General features: G+C 33.8%; 2 protein-coding genes across 2 annotated transcripts; one reads left to right on the top strand and one right to left on the bottom strand.

Moving 5' to 3' along the window:
- Window positions 1-3452, top strand: LOC147506983 (protein CORTICAL MICROTUBULE DISORDERING 1). Its single transcript, XM_086599715.1, has 5 exons — window positions 1-137; window positions 1189-1877; window positions 1985-2221; window positions 2387-2478; window positions 2563-3452. Exons 2-5 carry the CDS (start codon window positions 1224-1226, stop codon window positions 3176-3178), a joined length of 1599 nt encoding a protein of 532 aa, XP_086455841.1. The 5' UTR covers window positions 1-137; window positions 1189-1223; the 3' UTR covers window positions 3179-3452.
- Window positions 3453-3525: 73 nt separating this feature from the next.
- LOC147506984 (Lung seven transmembrane receptor family protein) lies at window positions 3526-8245 on the bottom strand. Its single transcript, XM_086599716.1, has 5 exons — window positions 7863-8245; window positions 6455-7373; window positions 5771-5866; window positions 4657-4793; window positions 3526-4072 (listed from the first exon to the last, which is right to left on the bottom strand). The coding sequence occupies exons 1-5, from the start codon at window positions 8159-8161 to the stop codon at window positions 3901-3903; spliced, it is 1623 nt and encodes a 540-aa protein (XP_086455842.1). The 5' UTR covers window positions 8162-8245; the 3' UTR covers window positions 3526-3900.
- Window positions 8246-12959: the final 4714 nt, after the last annotated feature.

Raw genomic sequence — 12959 nt, forward strand, 5'->3', positions numbered from 1 at the left:
GAAGCAAAGGGTGATGATTGTAATGTCATAGATGTTGAGTGGCAATCTTTAACTAAAACAAATACTTCACACAGTCCCTTCCATTTTGTTCATTCTTCTCTTGAGTCGTCGAGCTGAGCTTGGACGCGTAACCAAAGGTATTTCTCATGCTTTCGATCGCATATATCTCTTTTGTCTGTTATTTTTAACTTCATATGTAGCATCTCTATAGCATTTTCAAGGAATAAAAACTCTTCAATCACTCTTGACATTGTCGTGTCTAGTTGTCGCTATACACTGCAAATGAGCAGCTAGCACAATAGGAGATCCCACAGCACATAGTATATACCAGCTAGGCGCGAAGCATATGCAGAATGCACCGTTGGAGATTCTCAACAAGTTTCTTTTTTATTGTATAGGATTCAATATACTCTGAGAATTATAGTATTTTTTTTTTTTGGCAAAAGAGTTTAGTAATTAGTATATGGTATCTTTCTGGTAAGCTTTACTATATAAATGAGTTCTTTAATGCATATGACTATGAGTTCTTCCTATATATAAGAAGTGGTTTTGTTTTATTGAAAGACGACAGGAAGCTGGTAATATTTAAGATTTCCTTTCGTTTTCTACTGGAGTTTTTAATTCATTCCTTTCATCATCAATGAATGCAGCTTGTGATATTGGACATTTTCATCATTAGGGACACTAGCAAGAAGAGTGCAACTTAGACCAGATCCTTTTATCATTCCTAAGTATTCCACCTCCTAGAATTCATGGCTAGAAACTATATGAGTACAGAACAGGGAGGAAAATCATGAAATAGAATTATTAAAAAACCAAAGTTATGGTGATGATGCAAAGCATGCTTCAAAAGAAGCAAACATACCAAATGGACCTTATGGACGTACTCCTGTTAATTCGTAATGTTAATTATTTAGAGTATGGAACATTGAACTGCAAGTAGAGTCGACCACGAAAACAAAAACCTTCCGGGAGAATAAGTCTTCTTTCAAATGTTGTTATTTGTAAGTTGTAACAGTGGTCGTCAGAATCTTCATTGCTACGTTCTAAGCTATGTATCTGTTATTTCATCATTCCCGTAATCAGCGTGCTGTCACAATTATACAGAGCAATAATTTTGAAATATGCTTACAAGCACAAGTTCTGAAATGCAAATTAGATTGACTTCTACCAATGCCTGAATTGCAGATACATGTTTAAGAGATTTAGAGTTTGAAGGTAAAATGGCATCTCTTACTCCAGGGGTACTTCTAAAGCTTCTCCAGAGCATAAACTCAGTAGCAAGAGTACACGGTGAATATCGATCTGTACTCCTGCAAGTCATCAGCATTGTCCCAGCTTTAACAGGGTCTGAGTTATTTCCAGACCATGGTTTTTTCATTAAGGTCTCAGATTCATCACACTCGTCTTATGTATCCTTGTCAAAGGAAGACAATGAGCTCATCTTGGCTGACAAATTGCAGTTAGGACAGTTTATTTATGTGGATCATATCAAACCTGGAACTCCAGTTCCTACTCTTGTTGGAGTAAGACCGGTTCCAGGTAGGAATCAGTTCGTAGGTAATCCAAAAGATTTGATGAATATCTTAGAACCATCTGACAGTTTGAATTCTGGTGATTCTGAAGCTACCAATTCTATATCATATGAATTATTAGAAGCCAAGGAAGAGAGTCCAAAAAAGAAATTTGTTATCAAAGAACAGAAAGTGGTCGTTGCATCTAGATATATGCTGGGCTTTTCAAGTACAAACTCAACTTCAAAAAAACTTCCATCTGATGCTACTGCCACTAATAGGACGAAGACAAATAGTAACGAGAGTGGAGGCTTTAGTAAAAAAATTGGCTCCTCCGAAATCAAGGAAGAGAGAAAAAATCAGGTATAAGTCTAGCCTTGTACTTACAGGACATGATCTTATTAAAACCTCTTTACAATTTTTCAAAGTTGTAGACACAAATTAGTCAGTAATAAGTACTAATATTGCAGACCGCCTCAACAACTGCATCCAATCATTCTGATGAAGTAAGAACGCCACCGGAATTTTACGTAGCCAGTGTGAAAGAAACATCATCAAATCCTGGAAGGCGCTCAATGGCCAAACATGTCATAACTAAACAGGAAAAGCCGAGCTTTGATTGTTTCTTGAACTCCAGAGACAAAAGCCAGGCTAACGATACTGCTTGTTGGGATCGTCTACCAGCCAACCTCTTGAAGCCTGGAAAGGTACATGTCCTCAGCTCTACGTTCCACTCTATATCAGTTTTGATTTTTCGTTTCTTCATTGTATTGATTCAATGGCTGATTCTGATATGAAGAAAACTGTTATGGATAGAAGAAAAGTATTAAAATAAAATCATATTTGTAATGTGTCTTACTTCTGTTCACAAGGGGGTGCTTAAAAGGAGAAACTTGGCTTCACTGGTTGCAACAGAAGCTCAGAACGAAGCATCTACGGCTGCAGCTCTTGTAAAGTGCCTTGGGTAAGAATATCTCATGGGAAAACTAGGATACCATTTTTACAAATCCCTATCGTTGTTGACATTCATAATTATTGATTCTTTCAGCATGTTCGCTGATCTTTGCGCTAATGCCTCAACAAGTGACCCCCATATTTCCTTAGCCAAGTTCTTTGCACTCAACCGAGTCATTGACCAACCAAGCCTCACTAACATATTGGAGGATGCATCTTCTCATGGCTCGGTGTATTTAGCTTCTTCAGAGAAGACCAGTAAAAAGAATGCTCTAGCTTATAAAAGAAATGTACTGAAGCCTAAGAAGCATTCAACCCATCTTACTGACACTGGAAAACTGGAATGGGCAAGAGGAGATGGTCCAAATGAGTTTCAAGAACTGAGGGAAATCCTCTTAAAGGAATCACAACTTTGGTTTCTAAATTTCTTAGAGAATGCATTGAGTAGTGGATTTTGTGTAAATACCCGAGATAAGAAACATAAGAACGGTAGCATGGGGCAAAAATTGGAACAAGATGACCACATTGCAGTCACATTATCACAGCTAAAGCTCACAAATGACTGGTTGGATCAGCTAAAAATGAAAGCACTCGAGGATGATGGATTGGCAGAGATCGTGAACAAACTGAAAAAGAAAGTATATGCTTGTTTGCTTGGGCATGTTGACTCAGCAGCATCAGCTCTAGAAAACCGATCTGATCGTGGTTGATTCTTCCTAAGAATATCTATCAGTATTTATTTGTCTCACTGGTTAATTTATTTAACAGTTGACATAAATAAATAAATTAAAGCAGCCTACACGTTTGTTTGTACAGAGGAAAGAATTGTAGTAGAAAGAGTTAAAAAGGGTTTGGCACAAGTGTGTTCAACTAGGAGAACTATATTTTCCAAGTTCTCCCTTTTATTCCCCCTGTCTATTGAGAGTGAGCATTACTTCCTACTGTAACCATTTTGTTATCAATGATATAACTAGTTTTTCACAAGGGAGGGAGAAGCGTATATCAAATTATAATGATTAATAGAGACATGGACATATTTACCCAGTAGGATGGTGCATTTCGGAGCAAAGGTAAGTGCAACTTTATTTTTTTCTTTTCTTCTCAGTGTCATCCACTCTATGAACTATGCCCAAGTGACTGCTCAAAACAATCACCACCAAATGAGAAAAGAATGCCAAACTCTCAAAATACTAATGCTCACACGTTTAAATGTACATCTAAGATAAAGATTACAAGTGCAAATAATCTAACTTTTAATAAACAGGACATGACAAGGAGAACCTGTTAGTCATCCTCCATATGCAATTTGCAAGTTCTGATTCGATTCTCCTCCGCATCATCAATGTGAGTGGATATTCCAACCTCAACTCAAGAATCGTTACATGATTATGATGCTCAACGAATTATATCATTCGTATGCGGGTCGTGGACTCTACTCTGTTTTGTCTTCTTCATTGTTCCCGTCCAACAAAACTTCACCACTCTGCATCGTTCTGGGTTCTGGAGAACTGTGAAGGTCTCTTGAAAGCACCTGTGACGGCTTTATGAGAGTGAGAGTCTCCTCTTTGTCGAACTCTTCACTTGTTTCCTCGGAATAGGCATACCTGCCAAGGACAATTACGTGAATACTATATTTCCAGACAGTTTAAAAGGACATCTGGTAATCTAGAGGAAATTAAGGTGCACCAGTTTTCTCATATAACTAGATTGCTAAGGTCACAAAATGGCAAACACAATCATTATGAATCTAATATCTTGACTTTCTTTGTCACCGAATTAGAATTTAGTGGAATGCAATAGATGGGTGGCTACTGTCCTTGCAGTCTGCATTTTAATTCAAGATAAGTTTAACAGAATGTTGGTACATTGAGAAGGTGAACCTGAAACCTTGCCATCAACTTTAGAGGCAGATATGATGAACCTATTGTTGTCATATCGAGAATTACAATAAATTTCAAACTTGGATAAAGCAATTTATTATATATACATATATATAACTCTGTTTCGACTTGGAGTCTAGTACATAAAGAACAACAAAAGCAATTCAATCAATCATTTCCTGGAGGTAACACAAGTGGTAAGGTATCTTGCATTGACTTAAAAATTCTTTTTAGACAGCAGATATAAAACTTTACGAAGAAAGGATGAACATACTAAGCATTAGTAGCTTGAGATCAACAAAGCTTACCGCGTAGAGCTTTGGGAAGGAGCCCAAAGAGCACTGATGACACAGAGCAGAGAGAAGGATACGACCTGCCAGAAAGCAGGAATAATCCATGCACTCTGCCATCTTTCATTGTACACGTCATTTGCCTTGAAGTAAAGCTGCACAATTGAAAAACAAATTTAGAAAGTATTATAGTACTTCAAATGACGAGAGAAAAAGAATAAAAAATAATAAGAGAATACTCAGGGTGGTATTGTTGACTTCTAGCCTTCTAGGTACACTTGCGTTAGCGTTTGGTCAATTTTCCAAATGTTTTTGTCCAAAGCAGTAGCTAAATTTAAGATACAAAGTGACCAATCACATACTGAGGTGGATGGGCATAAGAGGACAGGATCGTTATCCAATATTGGATCCCAATATTATGAAAACCTAGCCATACCCCGGCTATTCTTATGATAAGACGCAGACTAAGAACAGGCACCAGACTGGCTTGGTAAAGGAAGGTCAATCAGAACCGTATCAGTAAGGGCATTTCCGGGTTATTAAAATGTACTGACACAAATGGACAGATACTTATGCACGGGATATTGGTAAAACTACTACTAGTCATTGAATCCCTTCTAACTACTATGAAGTAGACAAAATTGGGAGAGGAGAGTGATGCATACTTGTAGCCAGTAGCTTCAGTAATGGCTACTCAAAGAGAAACTAGGGTTTGTCAGAAAAACAATATCATACCAAATTTCCATTAATTCTCAAAATCAACAACACCCCCCTAACTATCAGGCTAACATGCCTTGATATATGAGAGAAATTCTCAACGCTACTAAAAATTTAAGTGGGAAGGTACCAATAGTCCCATTTGTGATAACATTAGGAAACATATATAAACAATATCTTCTAAATAGAAATTTGAAGAAATAAACTGAGTCTCTACAGTTCAGCCATGAGCATCCAACTTGTGACGACTTGACGATGGAGTCATCAACTATTACTCTATCACAAACAAGCCACTTTTAATTCAAGGTTCTTTTTCTTCTTTTTGATTATAGAGGATATAATTATTACGACACTGATGCATAACCCATTGACATACACAAAAGGTTTACAATAAGAGACAATTAATGAATATTACCTCATAACAGATCCAAGCAACAGATACAATAACCGCAACAGCCAGCGCATTTGTAAATTTTCTGTAAATTTCTAACTTGGCCATTATCCTTCTCGCCTGTGAATGGAAGTAGCATGTAAGAGCATGTCCAACATCTTTACCATAATTCAAGAACAAGTGATCATATTCCCAAAGATAAGTCATTATAGAAAATCGGACACACGCTGGAGTTGTTGAAATTGATATTATTCACCAGTCTGGTAAAAACAAAATGGAAAAGAATTCGAGTCCCATAACTGGAGTATTGGACTGATTCTACAATGAGGAATATTCTGAAGTCTCTTAACTAAACATTCAACTAGCATCACCTAATCTATTGTTTTCTCAGTTACATGCAGTTTAAGAGGTTCACTAATATGCCAAGGTCGAGTAGCAAGCATCACAACTCTTTTTCCCTCACCACTGATCCACCATATAACCTAATTGGAGAGCCAAGCCAAAAATATATGCACTCTTGTGCTTTCACAGTTAGCCAACTTCCATTTTCACTACTCTCAAGCAGAAAGTGTTTCTTCATCAATGAAAAAATTAAATAAGGTGTTTTCTGACTACAGACACGAACATGACCAGAGCATCTAAACATGTCAATAGAGAAGAATAGATTACCAAAAACGTTTAGTATATCTATCAATGTACAGTGGATACCTGGAGCTTATTGAGTGTGGTGGACAGCGAGGTAAATATCCAAAGAATGAAGAAAGCATCCATTATTGCCACTGGAAGAACCAAAAAGAGCCTTGCTTTACCAGAAAGATCATTAACGGTCCCAACGTTCTCTACCAGCTCAAGCACTTCAGACGCCAACAGAAACGTACCTCCTAGCATAATCACCTTTGATGTTAGGCCACCTAGAGTAGGCCTCACCACACCATATCCCATTGAAACAATCAGAATTATTATACGTGCAACCGTCTTTTTAACAGTACCAAAAGTGACTGCCCATATAGTAATACCGGTTGGTCTTACACCAGTCTTATTGAACTCGACATACTCAAAATACCATAGTGACATTTCCAACATACCCAATGTGATCACTAGGGTTATGCAATTTTGTAGTTGCAAAACTTCCCTCCAAAATCTCGCATTTTGAGAAAACCAAAAGATTCCGAGTACCAAATAGGCAATGGACATAAACCCATAAAAGTTCATAAGTGGAGCCATCCTTCCAGGAAGATATCCATTAGGGTTTTTCCATATTGTCTTCCCCTCCACAGTTAGCTCCTTGAGTTCCAGATTACAATGAATGAAATACAAGTTATACATCCCAGTTCTGGTGATCCGTATGGACTTGGGTTGCAAAGTTGCAACAAGATCATCTCCATTGAAAAGGACACCAAAGACATAGGGCCAGGTAGAATCTTTGTCAGACTGACGGCGAATGACTTCTCCCTCAGTACAGGCGCCTAGTTTTGCAAGATCAGGTGTGCAACAAACAGCTCTTTGGCCCCCATAGGCCGAACCACCAATCATCTCCCGGTCTTCTACTTCAAAAACAATTGCTTGAACAAAAGCAGACTTGGACTGGGTAGCTTCCTTTGGCCTTCGAAACTTAATCTTTTCAAAACTGGTTTCAAATGAATAAAAGATCACATAAGGAACCGGAGTAATAATTACAATGACACACATTGATTTTCTTTGCTTATAATTCATCTAAATCTCTTACTTTGTTCTAGACGACCAAGTGACCATTGGTTAACTTTTCGTAAATGTAGTAAGGTTCTAAATTTCCTCAAAGCCATAATATATCTCTCACTTTCCCCCTCTTATATCCAGAACTATGACATTGTGTACACCATTTCTACTAACCTATATCTATAGAGTGACCATACAAGCCCATGAATCAACATTCACAATTCCAACTACATACTTTAGAGAATGCAGCTCATCTATGCATTATACTGACTAATACTATAATTCCAAAAGAAAGATTAAAACTTTCACTACTACAGAGCTAAAAATTGATATCTCAACATGCATTCACATATAGATCTAGTAACTAAAACATTACATTTTATCAAAATTACACTAATAACAACTAAATATTCAGTATTACCGTATGAATGAATCAGTAGTGTTTTGAGTAGGAGGAAGAGAAGCAAAAAGGCCTTCACTACCACCATAAACAACAAATGCATTCCCTTTAATTGTAAATTTCTCATTCAAGTATTCATGAACAGAAGCATTGATGCAAACAAGTAAAAGTGAAAGAGATGTGAAGAAGAAAGAGGGGGTTTTTGGAAAGGGCATTTTTTTTTGGTAAAGAGTTTTGGAGTTTTGAGGACTGAGCTGAAAAATGGGATCTGGTCTGAGTTTTGTAAAAGAGTTATTTTTTGGAGTGAGGGAAAATTCCATTATGGAAATCAGTGTCTTTACATAATTAGAGTGTGATTATAGTTGACTTTAAACTAACTTTGTTTTTACATAGTTTTTAAATCTAGACTAATGAAATAATTTAAGTATATATATTTATTTGGAATCTTGGTGGCTTTAACCAAAAATGTATCTTTCAACTTAAAAGTTTAGTAGCAATGTTATATTTATATCAAGGGTTATTTTTCGAGTTCTATTAAAATTCTACGTCATCAACTTAATAGTTAATTTAAAACGGGAAACTCTTTTCCTTTTAGAATTTAACTTCAAACGGGAATTTATTTTTCTTTTAAAATCAAAACTCAAGCATAGGATTAGTCCCCCAATTAAAAAATACGGGTTTTTAAAACTTAATTAAAACAATTTGTTAAGAAATTAAAATGGGTTTTTAAGACTTGATTAAAATAATTTGTTAGGAAATTAAAACAAGTTAACGACAAAAACAAGTATTTATCTTTTAATGATGAACTGTGTTTGAATTGGGGGTGGGGGGTGGTTATTGTTTGTTTTCAGTCAAATCTTTAACTAATTGAACTTTCATTCATTCTTATGTAATCATGTAAATTGTGTTAGTGATTTTTTTTTTCATTAAATCTTGTTTTGTTTTTTGTTTTTTGTTTTTGTTTTTCAAGTTGTCATTGCGTAAGAATGATGTCTTATGTTCATACTGAAGGGGGGCGTGTTTGGTTCCTCAAAACAAAATCTAGGTTTGTCTTTATTATTTCTAATAACAGTGCCTAATCTTTCGTTTTTTTTTTTTTCTTTTGATTTTGTGATTATTGTTTATGAGAGTAATGTTATTGTTTGTTTTCAGTCAAATCTTTAACTAATTGAATTTTCATTCATTCTTATGTAATCATGTAAATTGTGTTAGTGATTTTTTTTTTCATTAAATCTTGTTTTGTTTTTTGTTTTTTGTTTTTTTTTTCAAGTTATCATTGCGTAAGAATGATGTCTTATGTTCATCTTGAAGGGGGTGTTTGGTTCCTCAAAACAAAATCTAGGTTTGTCTTTATTATTTCTAATACTTGAGTGCCTAATCTTTCGTTTTTTTTTTTTTTTCTTTTTGATTTTGTGATTATTGTTTATGAGAGTAATGTTATTGTTTGTTTTCAGTCAAATCTTTAACTAATTGAATTTTCATTCATTCTTATGTAATCATGTAAATTGTGTTAGTGATTTTTTTTTTCATTAAATCTTGTTTGTTTTTGTTTTTGTTTTTTCAAGTTGTCATTAAGTAAGAATGATGTCTTATGTTCATCTTGAAGGGGGCGTGTTTGGTTCCTCAAAACAAAATCTAGGTTTGTCTTTATTATTTCTAATAACAGTGCCTAATATTTTGTTTTTTTTTTTCTTTTGATTTTGTGATTATTGTTTATGAGAGTAATGTTATTGTTTGTTTTCAGTCAAATCTTTAACTAATTGAATTTTCATTCATTCTTATGTAATCATGTAAATTGTGTTAGTGATTTTTTTTTTCATTAAATCTTGTTTTGTTTTTTGTTTTTTGTTTTTTTTTTCAAGTTATCATTGCGTAAGAATGATGTCTTATGTTCATACTGAAGGGGGGCGTGTTTGGTTCCTCAAAACAAAATCTAGGTTTGTCTTTATTATTTCTAATAACAGTGCCTAATCTTTCGTTTTTTTTTTTCTTTTGATTTTGTGATTATTGTTTATGAGAGTAATGTTATTGTTTGTTTTCAGTCAAATCTTTAACTAATTGAATTTTCATTCATTCTTATGTAATCATGTAAATTGTGTTAGTGATTTTTTTTTCATTAAATCTTGTTTTGTTTTTTGTTTTTTGTTTTTTCAAGTTGTCATTGCGTAAGAATGATGTCTTATGTTCATACTGAAGGGGGACGTGTTTGGTTCCTCAAAACAAAATCTAGGTTTGTCTTTATTATTTCTAATAACAGTGCCTAATATTTTGTTTTTTTTTTTCTTTTGATTTTGTGATTATTGTTTATGAGAGTAATGTTATTGTTTGTTTTCAGTCAAATCTTTAACTAATTGAATTTTCATTCATTCTTATGTAATCATGTAAATTGTGTTAGTGATTTTTTTTTTCATTAAATCTTGTTTTGTTTTTTGTTTTTTGTTTTTTCAAGTTGTCATTGCGTAAGAATGATGTCTTATGTTCATACTGAAGGGGGACGTGTTTGGTTCCTCAAAACAAAATCTAGGTTTGTCTTTATTATTTCTAATAACAGTGCCTAATCTTTTGTTTTTTTTTTCTTTTGATTTTGTGATTATTGTTTATGAAAGTAATGTTATTGTTTGTTTTCAGTCAAATCTTTAACTTATTTTCAGCTAATTGAATTTTCATTTATTATTTCTAATAACAGTGCCTAATCATACTGAGCTTTGTTTCACATGTTCAAGATAGCATGGTTCTTTAACGTTTGCTATTATATTCAATTTCTTGGAAGACTTCAGTTAGTTTAGTCAGCATTTTCTCTGCTTATTGTTTGATGTGATAATAAGTTTAATTTAGTTTAACGAGGGGTTAGTTTTATTCAGTTGATAAGGTTAGTTTAATTTCGTTTGCGTTGGTTCAAATATCGTGAATGTGTTTTGGTGTTTTGGTTTTCTTTTTATCTTGAATATTAGGGTTTTAATATTGGGGTAATTATTGTTTATGAGGGTAATTGTATTCTCATTATGAAATCACTGAGACTGGTGATTTTTTTTCATTTAAATTTGAGGTTTTCAAAATTATGTCATCTGAGAACGAATATTCTGATCTGGACGCTCAGGTTGTTGCTTTTGAAATTTTCTTCAAAAAGATTGAAAAACTTTGTGAGAAGGATTGTGGGAAGGATGAGATGGAGGAGTTGGAAAGTTGTTTGGTATTTGGTGGGGATGTTAAAAGTAGATTGGTGAAGTGTAATTCTGTTGAGTCTGATAATGAAGGTGTTATTGCTTCATTAAATGAAAAATTAGCTTTTTTACAGTTTCACAAAAAAACTTCAAATGCAATTAAGTTGTGAATGCATGTAGAACACTATTGGGTCAAAGTCATGGGTTTTGAGTCCGAGTTTTCAAAAGTTCATAGGGAGTGTTTAGATTCAATTAGGTTAATACATTGTTGTATGATGAAACGTTATGAGGATCAGTGGGAAGCAGTTAGAAATAATCACTATTATGTTGATAGTATAATATGTGAATTGGATGTTATTGTCACATAATTATCAATTATGTGTAGGTTTAAAACTTATGTGAAAAAGTGTGTAGTATCTTTCAATAGGGGTTTGTCCGAGCAGCTCTTGTTAGGGAAGATTGTTTATTATGCATTGATTCAAAATCAAACCGTGTATCCATATGGTATGCATCTTGTTGTTTTAAATTGTTTTCAGTAATTTGGATCTTTTTTACTTTTGTTTGATTTTGTTTTTAATTTTTAGATGGGGCTATGTCTCTAAGTGGGCTTGTTAAATTCATAAAATCTAATTAATTTGAAGGATTGTGTGGAGCAACACGTTAAATATTAAAAAGAGAAATAACAAGATTTTAGGAAAACTAAATATTAAAGAAGGAAAAAAAGTATTTATCTTTTAATGATGAACTGTGTTTGAATTGGTGGGGTTATGAGAGTAATGTTATTGTTTGTTTTCAGTCAAATCTTTAACTAATTGAATTTTCATTCATTCTTATGTAATCATGTAAATTGTGTTAGTGATTTTTTTTTCATTAAATCTTGTTTTGTTTTTTGTTTTTTTTTCAAGTTGTCATTGCGTAAGAATGATGTCTTATGTTCATACTGAAGGGGGACGTGTTTGGTTCCTCAAAACAAAATCTAGGTTTGTCTTTATTATTTCTAATAACAATGCCTAATCTTTCGTTTTTTTTATTTTGATTTTGTGATTATTGTTTATGAGAGTAATGTTATTGTTTGTTTTCAGTCAAATCTTTAACTTATTTTCAGCTAATTGAATTTTCATTCATTCTTATGTAATCATGTAAATTGTGTTAGTGATTTTTTTTCATTAAATCTTGTTTTGTTTTTTTGTTTTTTTTTTCAAGATGTCTTCTATTCATACTGAGATTTCATATGATGAAATTAAGTTTGAGAAAGAATCTGCATTTGCACACGCTCAGGTTGTTTGTTTTGAATGTTTCTTTATAAATGTTGTGGGAGGGATGTGAGGTGATGGAAGAATTGGAAAGTTGTAAAAGTTAGTTTCTCAGTATTTTTACCAAAAGGCTTCCAATGCAAATAAATTGATGCTGAATGAAAAAAAACTTGGGTTAAAGTTAAGGAATTTGAGTCAGCGTTTTTAGAAGTGAATGATGAAATTGAATACATGAAATGTGTTCGTCATCTTAGAAATTTGTTAACAACGCATCAAGTAAGGATAAAAGCGTTCAGGGAGTTTTTAGATTCAATGAGGTTGATTCATCGATGTCTGGCTAAATGTTACTAGGATCGGTTGAAAGTAGTAAGAAATCGTCGTTGTTATGTACGTTGGTAATATATTTGTGTGAATTGAATATTCTTGTTACTTCAATTTTGTCCAGCTGGTTTAAATTTTTTGTCAAAAAGTGTGCGGACGTTAAGAGAAACAACTGAGTTTGCTATAGTTGTTTGGGATACATCTGTTGGGGAGGCAGTTGCAGCGGGATCATATTTTGTAGCCTCTGAAAATGTGCATAGTATGTTTGTGCTATCTGATTTTGTTTCCAATTTTCAAATGGTGCTATGTCTGTAAGTGCGATGGTTGAATTCATAAATGTAACCTGAAGGCTTGTATTGAGCACCAACACGTTAAACTCGTAA

This window comes from Coptis chinensis, chromosome 3, assembly GCF_015680905.1.
Source record: "Coptis chinensis isolate HL-2020 chromosome 3, ASM1568090v1, whole genome shotgun sequence".
Taxonomy (NCBI): domain Eukaryota; kingdom Viridiplantae; phylum Streptophyta; class Magnoliopsida; order Ranunculales; family Ranunculaceae; genus Coptis; species Coptis chinensis.

Excerpts from the sequence above, each read along its gene's own strand:
- LOC147506983 (XM_086599715.1), top strand. The coding sequence starts at position 1,224 with ATGGCATCTCTTACTCCAGGGGTACTTCTAAAGCTTCTCCAGAGCATA. Across the intron at positions 2,222-2,386 it reads ACCTCTTGAAGCCTGGAAAG|GGGGTGCTTAAAAGGAGAAA; the intron begins GTACATGTCCTC and ends TCTGTTCACAAG. Across the intron at positions 2,479-2,562 it reads GCTCTTGTAAAGTGCCTTGG|CATGTTCGCTGATCTTTGCG; the intron begins GTAAGAATATCT and ends TGATTCTTTCAG.
- LOC147506984 (XM_086599716.1), bottom strand. The coding sequence starts at position 8,161 with ATGGAATTTTCCCTCACTCCAAAAAATAACTCTTTTACAAAACTCAGA. Across the intron at positions 7,374-7,862 it reads ACTACTGATTCATTCATACG|TTTTGAAAAGATTAAGTTTC; the intron begins GTAATACTGAAT and ends ATTTGAAACCAG. Across the intron at positions 4,073-4,656 it reads CCTTCCCAAAGCTCTACGCG|GTATGCCTATTCCGAGGAAA; the intron begins GTAAGCTTTGTT and ends TGTCCTTGGCAG.